Source organism: Agelaius tricolor, unplaced genomic scaffold, assembly GCF_023055355.1.
Source record: "Agelaius tricolor isolate 1412-34295 unplaced genomic scaffold, bAgeTri1.0.p SCAF_12, whole genome shotgun sequence".
Lineage (NCBI taxonomy): Eukaryota > Metazoa > Chordata > Aves > Passeriformes > Icteridae > Agelaius > Agelaius tricolor.
In genome coordinates, this window is record NW_027269272.1 from 3,400,925 (window position 1) to 3,418,127 (window position 17,203).

The 17,203-nt window shown below is 52.0% G+C and overlaps 1 protein-coding gene across 2 annotated transcripts; it reads left to right on the top strand.

Moving 5' to 3' along the window:
• Positions 1–7,545: 7,545 nt before the first annotated feature.
• LOC139594669 (transcription cofactor HES-6-like) lies at positions 7,546–10,250 on the top strand. Of its 2 annotated transcripts, none has more exons than XM_071437033.1 (4): positions 7,546–7,920; positions 8,358–8,453; positions 8,606–8,681; positions 9,021–10,250. In XM_071437033.1, the coding sequence occupies exons 1-4, from the start codon at positions 7,861–7,863 to the stop codon at positions 9,467–9,469; spliced, it is 681 nt and encodes a 226-aa protein (XP_071293134.1). In that variant the 5' UTR covers positions 7,546–7,860; the 3' UTR covers positions 9,470–10,250. The 2 variants fall into 2 exon arrangements, with proteins under 2 accessions (XP_071293134.1, XP_071293132.1); XM_071437031.1 differs by having other exon boundaries at positions 7,548–7,920; positions 8,603–8,681.
• The last annotated feature ends 6,953 nt before the right edge of the window (positions 10,251–17,203 follow it).

Consider the following 17,203-nt stretch of genomic DNA (forward strand, 5'->3'; position numbering starts at 1 on the left):
GCTAACCCTTACAGCCTGCCACCACCCACACAGCTTATCAGATTTTCTGCTTCCTATAAGGTGCTTTTGGCCCAGGAGCTGTGTTTCAAGCACTCTGGCTGAGAAGCAGCAGATAAGATTTCCTGTGGGGCCTGGAGCACTGCTAACCTGCCAGGCAGGAGACAGCTTGAGCAATGGCAAGAGCATCAGCTGATCCTTAACACCAAGGCTGGATGGGGGTGTGTGAAAGAAAAGCTGAGAATTACTCAGCTGGTACCAGCCTTGTAATTATTTCCTGTCCCAGGAGTTCACTCCCAAAGATGGTGGAGCCAGCTGGTACCCAGGGGGCTGAGCTGGGCCCAGAGGGGTTTGGTGCACTTGGTAAAGGAGATGGATTTAGAGATGTCAACAGAATTTCCAGATGTTCAGTGCTCCTTTGGAGCTGGGCTTTCTCTGTGATGAAAATACTTCATGTGGCACTGTCCAGTGCCACGTATGACCTCTCTCTTCAGCTATAGCAGGAGGAGCAGATGAGCTCCCTGCCCACACCATGGTGAACTCACAGGCTTTGATAGGCCACCACAGACACCAGCCTCATCTGCCAGATGCCCTGTGCTTCTTCCCCAGTCACCACACAAGGCTCACCTAGCCACCAGCCCTATCACCTCTCTGCCAGAAACCGTGACCTGGCACACACAGTGTCACTCCATCCCCAAGGATCTCAACACAGAGATGTCTGGAGCAGCCTTCCCAGCACAGCCATGGCTTCCCTCTGCCAGCTCTGATGGTGATCTTGGGCCCACATCCCATCGTGGGTGGTGTCTGCTCATTGGGACTGTGCTCTCAACACAGCAAATGCCCTTCCCCACATCCCAAAAACAGGTAAATCATCCTTTGCTTTTCTGACCAACCAATGCTCTTCCCCACATCTGCTCATTGGGACTGTGCTCTCCCAGTGCCCTTCCCCACATCTCAAGAACAGATAAATCATCCTTTGCTTTTCTGACCAACCCATTTACAGCACCATCCTGTCCTGGACGGGCTGCAGGACACGTGTTCCTCCTGCAAACGCTGCTGCTGCACGGGGCTGAATGGGCCATGGCAGGTCCAACATGCTGAACTGAGGCCGGTCAGGAGAGGCGGCCCTGGTGTCCCCGGGCCATCCAGCAGTGAGTAATCCCCGGGAGAGGTGCCTGAGTGCCGGGAGCCAGCCCGCCTGCCCCGGCTCCGCCTGCTCCCCAGTCACTGCACTGGCACGTCCTGCTGCTCCTCACATTCCTCCCGACCGAACAGCTCAGCAGCAGAACAGCCCTGGTGAGGCAGGGCTTCAGCACAGCCTGCCTGGGAATTGTGGCTACGGAGAAACATCCAGATTTAAACGTTTTGAAGGAGAGCTTTACTCCTTTTAAAACCTCAGCCTTGAGGCAGAACCAGCCTTCTGAAAAAGCTGGACAAAACCCTCTTTATTCAGAGTGAGTAAAGCCCCTGTAAAGCAGCCTCTCCTTGGGGAGTGTTGTTCATGGCAGGGCAGGCCTGGAGCCCGAGCCCAGGGAGGGGGCACAGGGTGCAGAGGGTGCCCCGTGGCTGCACATCAGGGCCAACCCACAGCCTGTGCTGGCAGCAGCCACTGTCCCCTGTCACAGACACCTTTTCATGAAAAATCCTTTCCTTAGGACTTTTCCTCCTGAGAAGCTGAGAGGCCTCAGGAACAAAATGTAACCAATGGTTATCTGCTGCTGTGGAATGCAACAGGTGCATCTGGGATTGGGCTCATGGGGTTGTTTCTAATTAATGGCCAATCACAGTCAGCTGGCTCGGACTCTCTGTCTGAGACAGAAGCTTTGTTATCATTTTTTCGGATTCTATTCTTAGCTTAGCCAGCCTTCTGATGAAACCTTTTCTTCTGTTCTTATAGTATAGTTTTAATGTAATATATATCATGAAATAATAAATCAAGCCTTCTGAAACATGGAGTCAGATCTCCATCTCTTCCCTCATCCTAAGACCCCTGTGAACACCGTCACAGTCCCCACCTCACCCTCCCCACTGCCAGCCCTGCACTTTGCTCCTCATTGCCCAGAGCCCACACCACATGGTGAAAGCAGAGCTGCTGTCAGAAACCCACAGACACCTGGGAGGGATGGACAAGAGGACCCTGGAGCAGGACCCCTTTCCCTGCCTCTGACAGCCTCCCTGGCACTGCTGGGGCCAGGCACCCACAGCCCCACACCCCAGAGGAGCTTCAAGCAGTCTGGGGACAAACCCAGCCTGGATGATCTCCAGTCTGGAAAAAAGAGGGACCAAATAGTCCTTCTGTGACCCACACTGCTGACTGAGCAGTGCTCAGGAACCTGCCCAGCTCTTCTCCCACCCTCCCACAGCAAATCCATCCCTGCAAATGGCTGAGCTGCCTTAACGAGGCCATTCATTAACCAGCCAGGGCCAAGGTTGGGCTTGGGCTTGCCTCAGTTCTGCACAAGCCTCCTTGTTAGCCCTGTCAGGGTCTGAGTTGGTGCCCACAGGATCACCCCAAGCTGCAGGAGGCAGGGGGCACCAGCCTGGGCTGTGCAGCATGGAGTTCCTGCAGTTCCTGCAGTTCCTTCCTGCAGCATGGAGTTCCTCACCCAGCTGAGATGCCTCCTGCTTCCCAGCTGCCGTGCAGAAAGGGCTCTGCTGGCAGGAGGAACACAGCTGACACCCCCAGCAGGGTTTGGGCTCCTTGCCCCCATCCTTGGCCTCCAAAGAAGCAACTCAGCTCAACTCACCTGGCTGTCCCCTCCAGCCCTGAGCAGGGGAGAGGAGGAGCTGTCCTGGCACATGGCAGCCTCGCTGGCAGGAGCAGCTCTGCCCTGCCCAGAACCCAGAGAAAATGGACTGGGGCAGAGATGAAGCAGGCTGAAAATTGCAGGAATTAGAGGAACAATCACAGAGCTCCTCAGCCTTAACATCAAACTGGAATTAATTGCTCTCTTATGTGAATTCTCTTGGCTCGGCTTCTTTTTCTCTGGGCTTCTCACTTGTTTCCTACAAAGTGCTTAAACAGAAATATTACCAGCTTTCATGGAAAAATCTTATTTGAAATTATTTTATCAGCCAGAAAGAAGGCAAATGAAAATTCTCTCCAAATTTTTGCTTTCATTAAAATAAACTTTTTTTTCCCCAAACAAAGTCAGTTTTACAAGGCTATTTCAACTGGATGTAATCAATAGGATTGGAGGCTTATTGTCATGATTATTAACGATATTATTATTATTATTATTATTATTATTATTATTATTATTATTTTATTGGTAGAAGCTGTTAATAAATAAACTTTTTTTCCCTATCAAAGTCAGTTTTACAAGGGTGTTTCAACTAGATGTAATCAATAGGATTGGAGGCTTATTGTTATTATTATTAACAACAGTATATTATTATTATTATTATTATTATATTGGTAGAAGCTGTTAATAAATAAACTTTTTTTCCCTATCAAAGTCAGTTTTACAAGGGTGTTTCAACTAGATGTAATCAATAGGATTGGAGGCTTATTGTTATTATTATTAACAACAGTATATTATTATTATTATTATTATTATTATTATTATTATTATTATTATTATTATATTGGTAGAAGCTGTTTCTTAAAAGCCCAATCGAAGATGTCCCTGCTGTCCCACAGTCCCTCCTCTGGTGCTGCCTTGTCCTGAGTGTGGGATAGCCCTGGCCAGCCCAGAGGTGCCTGCTCTCCATCCCGAGGGTTCCATCCCACCCAGAGGTGCCTGCCCTCCATCCCGAGGGCTCCATCCAGCCCAGAGGTGCCTGCCCTCCATCCCGAGGGTTCCATCCCACCCAGAGGTGCCTGCCCTCCATCCCGAGGGTTCCATCCAGCCCAGAGGTGCCTGCCCTCCATCCCGAGGGTTCCATCCCACCCAGAGGTGCCTGCCCTCCATCCCGAGGGTTCCATCCAGCCCAGAGGTGCCTGCCCTCCATCCTGAGGGTTCTATCCCACCCAGAGTTGCCTGCCCTCCATCCCGAGGGTTCCATCCAGCCCAGAGGTGCCTGCCCTCCATCCTGAGGGTTCTATCCCACCCAGAGGTGCCTGCCCTCCATCCCGAGGGTTCCATCCAGCCCAGAGATGCCTGCCCTCCATCCCGAGGGCTCCATCCCACCCAGAGGTGCCTGCCCTCCATCCCGAGGGTTCCATCCAGCCCAGAGGTTCCTGCCCTCCATCCAAAGGGTTCCATCCAGCCCAGAGGTTCCTGCCCTCCATCCCGAGGGTTCCATCCTGCCCAGAGGTGCCTGCCCTCCATCCCCAGAGTTCCATCCCACCCAGAGGTGCCTGCCCTCCATCCCGAGGGTTCCATCCTGCCCTCCATCCCCTGTGCTGCTGCGTGGGACAGCCGGCCTGCAGAGCATCTCAGCGAGGATGGATCCCTGGCCATAGCTCCGTGCTGGATGCCCGGAGGGAGTACAGGGGGCAAGGAAGGGACACTCCGCTTGCAGCCCGGTCAAATTCCCTCGTCCCGTGGCCACCGGCTGCCCCCGAGCCCTCGCTGGCGGGGCCGGGGGCTGCTGCCCATTTCTCTGCTGGTGATTAGATTGTTCACGGCTCTGAGGTTTGTTTGAATAAGCGCCTTTGTTCGGCGGCGCTTTCCCACGTCCCCCGCCCGCTCGGCAGTCGCGTGTCCCGAGCTCAGAGGAGCCCCGGCCGCCGCTCCCCGAGGAAAGCCCCGTTCGGAGCAGGACATCTGCGCCCGAGGGAACCTGCCAACATCTGCCACACTTTCCCCCTTTTCAACAGCCTTTCTTTCCCTCTTAAATACTGCAGGAACAGATGTTAAAAGTTGTTTTCTTTCTCCGGAGTGTGAAGTGTAGACAAATAGCAAAAAAAAAAAAAAAAAAAAAAAGGGAAAACTCTAAGCAGCGCTCACCCCTCTCTCTTTCCTTTTCTTTTTTTTTTTTTTTTTGGAAAGCCCAGGAAAAAAGGGAGGCTTTGTTTACAAAGGAGAATCCCCTTTTCAGTGAAACCTGGCAGTGGCAACGCAAAAGGAAAGCGGGAATTCGCAGAAAGCTCCTGTAATGCTCATTAGCATGGGGCTGTTGGGTCCCTGCAATCCCCGGCACAGATGTCAGCCTTGCCCAAAGCCAGGGCAGCTCTCCCGCCCGCACCCCCGCCTCCGAAATAAAGGCTTTTGCCGTGACTGAGAGGTGTAAAATAACTGTTTACAGCCAAAGCTGCTCTTCTTTTGCACTGCGGCGCTGTCTTACAAATGAACCTTGAAATGAGCTCGCCCGCAGCAGATGCCCGTGGGCAAGCCAAGGGGCTGCGGTGCCCGGCTGGGCTGGGCACGGGCTGGCACCCGGGGCCTGTCCCTTCAGCCCGGTGTCCCCTGGCCACCAACTCCCCTGGTGCTCCCGGGAACAGCCCCGGGGCTGGGGCAGCTCGCAGCACAAAGGGGCAGGAGGGAGGGAGAGGCAGCAGCCACGAGCAGGGCCAAGGGAGGGAGAGAGGCTGAGAAGGAGGTGCTGCCATCACAGACACTGAGAGAGCTGTCCTGGTGGCACTGTCCTGGCCAGCCTCTGGGCCACCAACACGGGGCACACGCTGCACCCTGCAGCAGTGCCAGTAGGTTTGGGATGTGCTTTTCAGAGCTTTGGGTAATTCTGGATTTGCTGACGCCCCTGCAGTGCTCAGCTGGGCCAGGAGCTGAGGTGATCTCAGGTTCTCCCTGCTGCCCTGGGTGCTTGGGGAAGGTGCTGCTCTCTGCACAAGGTGGAGGGAGATGGGCAGGCACTGCCAGCCTGGGCACAAAACACAGAGTGTGCTCTGTGCCCCCTGCCCCGGCCCAGCCCTGCCTCCTCCTGGCCGAGCTGCTGGAATCATGTGGCCTCAGCTACACCTTTTATAAATAGCAGCAACAATTCATTTCCTTGGAATGGAAAAAGCTTGGAAAACCAAAGGAGTCTTAACAAGTGAGGAGCCTGGGCTGGCTGATGTGAGGCCCTCCTGCATGGGGATCTCCTTTTGCTGTCTCTGAAGACAACACCCCAGAGATAAGAATCCCACCCCTTTACCTGGCACAATGGATAAGTTGTGAACCTTCCCCTCCCAACCCTCCTTTCCCAGCACAGCCACCACCCCAGCTCATCCCAGGCCATTGCCAAAGTAGGGCACTTATAAAACCAAGGAACTGCACCCCAGCTCTGCATGTGACTGCCAAACAGCCTCTGCCTGCCAGGTCCCATGGCTGGGGACATGTTTTGGTGATGAGCCCAGGCAGCAGGGCGTGCAGAGGTGCTGCAGGTATGTTTGCATTGACACACAGGCCAACACACTCACACCCACACGGTGCTTGAGCAAGGAGCAGCGCGATGTCCTCGCTGCTGTCACTGGGGAATGTCCCCACCCAGGGCTGGAGGGGCACAGGGCTCTGCAGCCACGCACCATCTGCCTTACAGACATGTTTCTGTAAAACACTTGTGGAGTGTTCTGTTCCTGTGGCTCTACCAAAGACCTGGGTACTTCCAGCCAAAGTAAACCTATGTGTAGCCTGCCTTGTAGAATGCTGCTCTTATTTTTTATTTATTTGAATAAACTATTTCTTTTTCCCAGGAGCTAGGAAATCCCCCCAGTGCTTTGGGAGGGCCTGCAGTGCTTCTGAACCGCTGCAGCTGCTTCCTCTCCACTACAATAAGGTGACACATTCAACACCAATCCAAAGGGCTTCACCTGAGGGACTCAACAGGACACTGCCAAATCCTGCTCATCAGCAAAGCAGCTTCAGAAAGCAAATGCAAGGTCATGAAAACTCTCATACTTTCATACTCTCTCAAACTTTCATACTCTCCCCCAAGCCAGGCAGAAGTGAGGAAGTATAAAAGTGCATTCTCACCCCACACCAAGCCTCCTGAAAAGGGCCCTCATCCCCTGCCCCAGCATTCCAGAGCAGCAAGCAGACAAACCCCCTTCCTCACAAAGCCACCCAAGCCTCACAGCATGGGGGGAAAGCCCAGAGAAGTAAAGCTTCCACAGGACTAACTCAGCTCTAGGTTTGTTAGTATCTTCAATACCCTGTAAATTTAATATTAAATTCTGCAGAGCAGCCAAAAGAGTTACAGATTACCTACATCCACCCAGGTGCAACAGATAATTCAGGTTCCCAGGAGGTAAATAAAGTTCCCATGTTTTCCCTAGAGGATTTCTGTGATGGAAACAACCTTCCTTCGGGTATCTGCTGTCAACAGTTTTTAATTGATCATCATTTCCTTGTAACAATATTCCCTGGGAGCAGGAACTCCTAGCTGAAGTACTCTATTCTTAAATTAAGAGGCTGTTACAATGCTGTGAAACGACTGGGGTCAGGCTAGCAGGTAAAAACAGGCACGGCTTCAAGGAGATAGAAGAGAAAAAGATGAGTGGAAGGCATTTTCCCAGGTGTAATTCAACAGCTTCCCGGCTATTGTGTCCCTCCCTGGGAATCTGTGCGAATTGAACGAGGAGCCGTGCAAGCTGCTCCGAGCGCGCCCATTTTCCTCCCCTTCTTCCCGAACAAAGGATCCCTCCAAAGCCCAGCGTCGGAGGCTGGACATCTGTCGCCGTTTGGGGGGGCCGGCGTGGTCATTGAAAAGAAGCAGTGACCTGTCAGCCTTGATTGATGGCCACAAACCTCCGGGCTCGACCCCTCGTGTGGGAAAAGAAGTCCCGCCAAGGAAAGTTGCCTTTCAGATGCTAATTTGGGGTTATAAATACAGCCGAGGAGCAGCGGAGCAGCAAAGAGCCCATCTGGAAGGGGAGCGAGCCACTGCCCGAGCGCCTCCTTCCCTTGCCATCCCATCCCATTCCATCCCATCCCGTCCCATCCCATCCCATCCCGTCCTGCCGAGCCTGCCTGCCCCAGGATGACGGCCACGGCCACCACGGGCACACACAAGGTGGCCAGCACCAAGGAGGAGAGGAAGGTAAGTGTCCCCTGAGCTGGGCATGTGAATGAGGGTGCCAGCCACTAAAGGGCACAGGAAGCGCTCTAGATTTGGATCCATGCTTTAGCTTTTATTGATAACTGCTTTTACTGTCACAAACGCTTTTTCTCCTCTTAGAAAGATGTTTTCTCTGATTTTAACTCATGTGGGTGTTTTTCTGCTTCCTTTCTATGCCTCCTCTCTGTTTTGATCGGGTGAAGTGAGTTTCTGTGTTTGAAACAATTGGAAGTGGGAGAAGGGAGAGGTGATGCCACCTCAGGGATGAGCACATGCTCCATCCACACCTGGTCCCTGCTGAGCAGTGTCACCCTGCTCTGGCTTCACACAGGGAAGGGATCTCTGGCCTTGCTGGACTGCAGCAGGGAGAGGAAATGAAAATATCAACTGCAATTTTTCCTGCTCCTTTTCTTTGCCAGTTAAGGAAACCCCTCATTGAGCGGAAGCGAAGGGAAAGGATTAATAACTGCTTAGACCAGCTGAAGGAGACTGTTGTGGGTGCATTTCACCTGGATGTAAGTCCTCATTTTATGCTGCTTTTTGTCCTTCTGCTGGTGGGAAATTGGGTTGGGGGTGGAAGGAAGGGAAATGCCTCATCTTTAGAGAAACTGGGCATGGTGCAAACCCTTCTTTGCCTCTAACTGCTGCATTCTTTCCCTATCAGCAGTCTAAACTGGAAAAAGCAGACATCCTGGAAATGACAGTGAAGCACCTCCAGAACATCCAGAGCAGCAAGATGCTGGGTGAGTGCCCGGTCCCTTGCCCTGTGCCAGCGGGTCTGGCGCCCTGGCAGCCTGGCAAAGCCCCTTTCAGACCGCCCAGGCCCAGCCTGCCGGGGTTTGGCTTTCTCCACTAGATGGGGAGATGGAGCCGGGCACTGCTGAATCCACGGAAGGCGTTTTTCCCTTCCTGAGCCGATTTCTGCTTTTCGGTGCAGTTTTGCCTCGGCGCGGGGCAGCGGGGCACAGGGCTCACCCCCTGCTCACCTTACCCCCGCAAACAAAGCATCTCTGAACCCAGAGGCGCTGTAGACGCCACCCGGTGACCGTGCCCCGCTCACCCTTTGTGTCTGTCCCGCACAGCCGACTCCAAGGTGGGGCTGGAGGCGCAGCAGAGGTACAGCACCGGCTACATCCAGTGCATGCACGAGGTGCACAACCTGCTGCTCACCTGCGAGTGGATGGACAAGAGCCTGGGGGCGCGGCTCCTGAACCACCTGCTCAAGTCCCTGCCCCGCTCGGGCGAGGATCCCGGCAAGGCAGCGCTCCGCGCAGGCAGCCCGGCTCTGCAGCCGCTCCCGACGCACAAAAGGGCCCCGAGCCCCAAGGGCAGCGCCCGCGGCACAAACTCGGCCCAGGAGCGCCTCTACCCTGCGGAGAACAAGCAAGCTGCCAAAAATCCCCTCCAGCCGCCCTCGCTGCCGCTCTGCAACCAGGCGGATGCTGCTGCACCTCCCAGACAGGTTCTGCAGCCAAATTTTTCCCATAACAACCCCAGAATGGGGTCATTAGATATGTGGAGACCGTGGTAAAGTGTGCTTTCCATTTTTGTCCTAACCTTAGACACTCTTACGTATGTATCTTATAGATATGTTTCTTTAAAACACTTGTGGAGCAAATCTGTTCCTGTAGGTGTACTAAAGACCTGGGTACTTCAAACCGAAGTAAACCTATGTGTAGCCTGCATTGTAGAAGGCTGCTATTATTTCTTATTTATTTAATACATCTAAATTATTGTCTAGAATCCTCTCGTGCTCTTTAGTGTATAATAATGATATAGTTTTCTTGTCTTACATTCTAAAATAATTAACTTTTTATTAATAAAAAATACAAGGCAATAAGCAACAAACCTCTCTGGAATCAAATTTACCTTCAGATCTCACATAAGCCGTTGAGATTCCTTTGTTGGATAAAAGGGTAAGCAATAACTGGTCTCTTCTGCTTTGTATTTTTAATATCATCCCTGTGCAGTGTAGGAGATTCCAGTGCTGAGTCCTGTAAAAATGCTGCAATTATTAGGAGGGAAAAAAAAAAAGAAAAAGGGAGAGACTTGGTCTGGACCTTTTAGGCTGTTTAGAAATGCTCTGTGGGTTGCTCACTCAGGCTTTGCTGTTCCCAGCCTGACACTGCTCTAGAGCTTGTGAGTACATGTGTATATATATATATGTTATATATATATATGTTCCATAGAGGTATATTTAGGGATTTTTTTTTGTTTCCATAACTAAAAGTTCTAAATAAACCTTTTGAAAATAACGACTGACATTTCTCCCAGCCTTGTCCCGTGTGCTCTGAATAAAGAGTGTTTGAGCATCTGCTTTGATTTGCTTCTTTCACAAAGAGTTTTCCCTGGATGCAGTTGGAAGGGCTGGTTTGGGGGCTGCCCCTGACCCTTTGTAGGAAAGCAGCGTTCACCACACACACAGACAGCCCTGCCTGCATCACAGGGACACTTTAGAAGTTATGAAGGAAATAGGGAGTTGGGTTTATCAGGCTGGATCGATGCTTTAGCTTTTACTGATAACAGCCTTTACTGTCACAAAGATCATCTAGAAAGCAGAAGGTGAAATTCCCTGCAAACTGGACAGAGGAGATTGGGACAAATCTACTCACTTGGTGGCAAAATTTGGTGCCCATTTTTCATCTCAAAGGCAGTTAGAAGCTGCTCACAGCAGGAATAAAAGAGCAGGGAGCTCTTAAACAAACACGGAGCATACTAATGAACGGCCCGCAGTCCGAGGGGCTCATTATGCAGAGAGATCTATTGGATGAGGTGCTGAAGGAGTGAAAACCGGCGCCTCCGGGTTTAGCATCTTTTCCTGGGAAGCTTTCCCTTTTATCCAGCCCTCCCGAAGAGCCATTAGGAGCAGTGGCATGAGGGTGGCAGGAGAAACAATTGGCCTACACCTGGCTGGAAGAAGGCAAGGCAGGCCAGACGTCAGGCAAAGACACAGAGTTGCACAGATCCAGAATTGCACAAACATCACCCTCACTCTCCACCCTCTGCCTGAAAATGAAGATTCCCCCTTTCCTGATGAGGCCCTTTGGAGTGATCACTAATGTGAAAAATACACATCATCATCATCCTCATGCTGATCCCATTGCAAAGGTCCAGAGGAAGAGTGGGAGGTGGGGCCAGCCCAAGCAAACCACGGCAGCAAAGCACACAGAATACTCATGGGTAGAGAAACCAACCAGGCAAAGAAAACTGCAGAATCCTGGCACAGAAAAGACATTCAAGATCTTCCCAGCTTACTGTCACAAATAGAGCTGAGGTCAGGTAAAAGCCCATGCCAAGAGAGCCTGTGGCAGACATATTTTCATGAAAAATCCTTTCCTTAGGATTTTTTCTCCTGAGAAGCTGAGAGGCCTCAGGAACAAAATGTAACCAATGGTTATCTGCTGCTGTGGAATGCAACAGGTAGATCTTTGATTAGCCCATCTTGGATGTTTCTAATTAATGGCCAATCACAGTCAGCTGGCTCAGACAGAGTCTGAGACTGCTGCCTTTATTATCATTCTTTAATTTCTATTCTTATCTTAGCCAGCCTTCTGATGAAACCTTTTATTTATTCTTTTAGTATAGTTTTAATGTAATATATACCATAAAATAATAAATCAAGCCTTCTGAAACATGGAGTCAACATTCTCATCTCTTCCCTTCTCCAAGAACCCCTGTGAACAGGGTCACAAGAGCCCCCACAGCTGCACCCACCAGGGGAACCTCCAGTGCACCCCACTGTGACCAGCAAGGAGAGCAGCTCCCTGCCCCAGATCAGCCTGAAGTGCTCTTGTACTTCTAGAAGGTGTCACCAATGCATCTCATGGCACTCCTGGCCACCTTATTGCTATGCTGGGAGAGACTGATGAAAATATCTTACTGCAGTTTGACAGCATCATCCTAAAAACATTCCCTCCAAAAGCTGTAAATCCCCAGGGACAATAATTATTAGCTATGGTTACTGTGCTGAAAGGAGATCAGCAGGAAATATCTATTTCCCACTATCTCTGCTTGTTTATTTTGTGTCTTTGAAAATACTTTGTGGTTAGTGAGTTTTATTATTTCCTGTTTCTAATCAGTAAGGGCTTTTTTTCTGTTGTGGGTGTGGAGGGAAGGGTCACATCACAGCTGGTGAGAGAGTTTTAAAAATAGGAAAGTGAGACTGCAATACTTGGCCAACAATCTCCAGCAACACTTTTAGTACAAGGCACTCATTTTTCATTGCCTTCATTTCAAACCAAGGGTGACTTTTTATATGACCTCCTTGTCCTCTATCCAACCAGTACTGCAGGAATCCATTGCAAGTCACCAGTGTTCAGTAACAAAAAAAAAAAAAAAAAGATGTTTCTTCAGAAAGAAAGCAGAGGATTACTCACAGCACTCCAAACACACGAATTTCAGCTTCTAATTACATTGGACAAAGGAACTCCATACTTACTTCAAACCCATCTGGTTTCACCAAAGCCAGGACTGTACAAGAGCAATAATACTTTGCTCTTCATTATAAGCACCTCTCCAGTGACAACCCAAAGATGCATTGCCAGCTGCTCCCATCTTGTCCCAGGAGAAGGAAGGGAGCAGCTCCTGCTGCCAGCTGGGCAGTGCAGAATGGAGAGCACCAAAGGGCTGGGAACACAAACCCTGAGAGTGAGGAACCCCTGAGGGAGCTGGGGGTGCTCAGCCTGGAGAAAAGGAGACTCAGGGCTGCCCCCATCACTCTCACAGCTCCTGAAAGGTGCCTGTGCTCAGCTGGGGCTGGGCTCTTTCTCCAGCAGCACTGACACAACCAGAGCACACAGCCTCAAGCTGCACCAAGGGAAATACAGGCTGGAGAGAAGGGAAAAGGTTTTCATGGAAAGAGTAATAAAGTTCTGGAATGGCTGCCCAGGGAGGTGGTGGAGTCCCCATCCCTGGGTGTGTTTAACAAAGCCTGGATGTGGCACTGGGTGCCAGGGTTTAGTTGAGCTGTTGGGGCTGGGTTGGACTTGATGATCTTGAAGGGCTCTTCCAACCTGGTCATTCTGTGAATTGTGTGAATTCTGTCCTTGGCAGCTGCTGGTGGAAGCTGCCCCTCACTCACACAGGCTCTGCACACAGCAGCAGAGCCCAGGCAGATGCTGCTGTCACATCTGCAGCAGGCAGCAGTGGCTGTGACCCTGCACTGCCAGGGCACAGCCCAGGGATGGATCCCCAGCACCCTGCACCCCATTCCCAGCTGGGACTGCATTCCCAAGGCACAGACAGGGTTTAGAGGCACAGACACCCCATGTGCAGGCTGGAAACAGCCAGCAGCAGCTCCCAGACCAGATTCCTGGGCTCAGGCATGGCCAGCCAGACCTGTTTGGATGCAGCACATCTCCCCAGCACAGGCAGGGCTGGGACAGCAGCAGAGCTGGGCTTTGTCCCCTGCCTAAGTGCTGTTCCAGGCATGTGTTTGTGAATGGAGAATGAAAAAGCAGAGATCAGTTGCTGTGTACACAGGGATGTGGGGAAGGCTGGACACAACCCTCAGGACCCTCACATGCCTTCAGTACAAAGCATTACTGATTTTTATAGCAACATAAGCCCAGGTGGACAGAACACCCACATGCACAACATTCCCCTTTATGGAAACTTCACTCCCAGACCTGGTCTCATGCAAACCAAGAGGAAAACTCTCACTTATTTCTCAGAAACAGGCCCAAACCCTTTCCCACTAGGAAAATGCAGAGCTTCATCAGTATGTAAGAGAAACTGGGGCCCTGCCATGCTGTCTTCTCTGGGACACACACAACCCCTGGGGCCTCTGAGCATCCCTGCCTTCTCCCTCACTCCTCCTCCAGCCTGAGGTCCCACAACCACCCTCAGTGACAAGGCCAAACTGCTTTAGAGATGTAGGAGTGGTGCTGAGCCCCTGCACATCACTGCCTGAGCAGGCTGAGCACAGGGCAGCAAAAGGGAACATGAGCTGTATCCTCACTTATCTCTTTGCTGAGTGCTCACTTGGGCAGAAAGGGAACTGTGCTGCCAGTGTGGCCTCTCCAGAGGGCCTGGAGGGGCTCCTGACCCATTGGCCTCCCAAAAAAACTTGGCCTCACAAAACTCCGTGCAAAATAAATTCAAATGTTTTCAAAGTGCTCTGAAGCATGCTGCCATGGCTGGGAGTGCTTGCAGGTCACTGGCAGAAGTGATTCCTTGGGAGGAAAGTGAAAACAAACAGCAAAGACTTCACCTTCCCCTTATTTATGCCATTATCCCTCAGCTTCCAGCCTGTGCACTCCTGTCTCACAGGGACATGCTCACATTTCATCTCATGAGGAGCAATGCTGTGTGGAGGACCTCACCCAAAGTCTGTCACATTTTTCAGAGCTTTCCCATACTCATGAATAATGCAGCAGGAGCTGAAGCCAGCCCTGGATCTGTTCTGCACTGCTCAGATATTTAACCTCTAAGTCAAAGTCCTGATGAGAACGTGGCTGGAGGCATCACCACAGCCCAACCAAAGCCTGGGAACACTTTGCTCTGAGGCTCTCCTATGGCTCCTGCATTAGGCAGCATAAATTGCATAAATCCTACCACATATTTGGAATTAGAACAAGAGTGCATTAGAACATTTCCATCAAGTTTTCCACAGCTAACACCACCCAGCAAATGGACTTCAGTCAATCCCATCTCTGCTGCCACAAAGAGATTGGGTCCTCAGGAAGCAGCTCAAAGGGCTCTTCTTCAGGGCTGAAGGACTGTCCATTCTGCTCTGCAGGATGCCATTGAGGAGAAACAGGAATGATGCCTCCCCTCCAGGGTCCCTTCCCAAGGAGGCAAGGGAAAATGGCAGCACAGAAGCTTTGGTGGCTCTTGGGAAGCTGCTCAGTAGGGAATGATTGTTGGGGTAGGAGAAACCACTGCCAGGCTGGCCCTTCCTTTAGCAGGAGTTCTTCCAAACCCCCTCCTCTCTGCCTCTCCCCCTGCCCAGCCTCCTCCTCCTCCATCACAGCAGCAGGAGTCTGCTGAAGGACAATTTCTCACTCCAGCTGGGATAACCTGAAAGTGGCTGCTTGGCAGCCCCAGAAGCACCTGCCCATGTCTGCACCATCTTCACTGCTCAGGCTGTTTCTCTTCCATGCACTGAGAAGAGCAAATGTGAGGCAGGATGGGGAAGTGAGGCCGGGGAGCCATGGCTGAGCTCCTTGGGACAGAGCAGCCCCAAGACAGGAGCAGAGTATCCCTGTGTAGGAGCTGGGACTTTCCTGGGCCCCTCTGCACTGTGGGAAGAAACCACTCAGGAGCAGCCACACAACCTCAAACCTCTCTGTGCCCTGCCCTCCTTAGCCTACATGGGTACGAAAGTACAAAGCAAAGCACTTTAAAATATGGACTCTCCCCACTGGAGAGGCTGTGAGAACAAGCAGTGCACCTGGGATAGCAATCACACCACCTCATGTACTCCTCAGAAGGGCTGAGATGTTCTTTTGATAGGTGTGATGGAAGAACAGCCTGGTCACTGAACACAAGGAAAGCAGCACCTGCACAGACAGGTTCTCCAAACCACACACACTGCTGTCACAACACTCTGGGCAAAAGCAGACCAGTGGCTCCTGGCATCTGCCATGGCTTGGCACTGCCCTCACAAACACACCTGTTAGAAACCCCTGCAGGAGCCAGGGCTTTGTCCTGCCTTGACCATCAGGACCCACAGGAGGAGCAGAGAGCCCTTTCCACCACAGAGCCTCAGGGGAGAGCCCTGAGCTCAGCTGCCCTCACCACAGCCTTGGGCTTGGGCAGCAGCCCCCTGGCTCTCCAGGGCAGGCACAGTTTCAGCAGCAGAGTGGGGCAGCTGCTCTTGTTTTAGTCCTGGCTCTCACCTCCACCTGCTCTGCACCTGAATTTTTCCAGCCTCCTGCTTGGGGTGATGGCTGTATTCATCTCAGAGATCTCGAGGCGAAAAGCACCAGCAAGATGCCAGGGATTGCTCAGATTAAAGAGGTGAGGCAGGACTTGAAAAGCACCTCTCCAACCAGCTGCCACATGAATCACTTCTCCACTGTCTCCCCAGCTCCAGCACTGGCCTCTTCCCTGCCCCTCAGTGCAAACATTCCCTTGCTCCCACTGGAGCCTTTCCCCCGGGCAGGCAGTGCCAGCCCAGCCTTCCACTGCTCCCAGCCTTCTCCAAGGCCCATTCCCCTGCAGGCAAGGCACACCCAGCTGCTCTCCTGCCACCCTGCCCCAGTGTAGGCAGTGGTGCTGTGAGCCCAGCCCTCCCAGCTGCCCCAAGGTGCCCAGCTCACTGTGCACAGCCCCAGCCCTGAGCTCACCCCCCTGGAGGCCTGTGCCCCCAGAGCAGGCACTGCTCATCCTCCAACAGCAAGCACAAAGGAATCGTGGTGTCCTGGCTTGATGCTGGTACAATGCCAGTGCCCCCATATATAAAATATATCCTCCCCACTGGCTGCTGTGAGATGGGACCAGAAACAGAGCAAAGCAGGCTCCAGCCTAGGAATAAAGCAAAGAACTTTATTCACTTACAGTATGAAAAAAGGGACACACAGAAGTCATGGAAGCAGCAAGCTGTGCTTGGGAAGGTCGGTGTGTGGCTGGGAGATGCTTTGATTTGAGCAGTGACCCTCTGCTGCCTTCATGAGAGGCTTTTTCCCATCCTGGCCCTTATCAAGCAGCTGGAGGGGATGTCCCTATCAGAGCAGCAGGCTCTGCCCCTTCCTGCTGGAGGTGATTCCTGCAGGAAGAGTGTGCTTGGGATGATGCCCAGCTTGATAAAGAGGAGCAGGAGACTTTGGCACTGAGCCTGGAAAGAGCAGCTTTGTGTTCCAGCTGTTCCTGACAGCTGCAGCAAACTGGCCCCGCTCTGAGCCTCCCCTGGAGCTTCTGCTGCCCTGCCCAGTGGCAGCTGGGGGACAGAGCCTGGAGGTGGTGAGACTGGGAGTGCCCTGGGGCTGTTCCCTGCCCCAGTGCTCAGCCCAGTGCAGGCTCAGGAGTGCTGCAGTTTATTGCAGCCCCTAGACACATGCAAAGTCTCTGTTCTGGCCTGCATGTTCAAAGAATGAGTCGGAGTTCTCCAGTTCTCGCTCTCAGAGTTGTTTATTCTATCTTACCTATGAAAATTTTTCTCCTGTCCAGCTGAGGTCCCCTCAGCAGGACAGACAGAGGCACTATGACCCCAGGGCAGTGTTATCTCTTTATACTACAAACTACAGATAACATGTTTACAATTACTTTCCAATACCTATCACCTGTGTTAGACAGTGAGCTTCTGCTGTCTTATATATATTAA

Coding starts and splice junctions, on each gene's coding strand:
- LOC139594669 (XM_071437031.1), top strand. CDS start 7,861: ATGACGGCCACGGCCACCACGGGCACACACAAGGTGGCCAGCACCAAG. Junction 7,921..8,357: donor GCACCAAGGAGGAGAGGAAG/GTAAGTGTCCCC, acceptor TTTCTTTGCCAG/TTAAGGAAACCCCTCATTGA. Junction 8,454..8,602: donor TGGGTGCATTTCACCTGGAT/GTAAGTCCTCAT, acceptor TTTCCCTATCAG/CAGTCTAAACTGGAAAAAGC.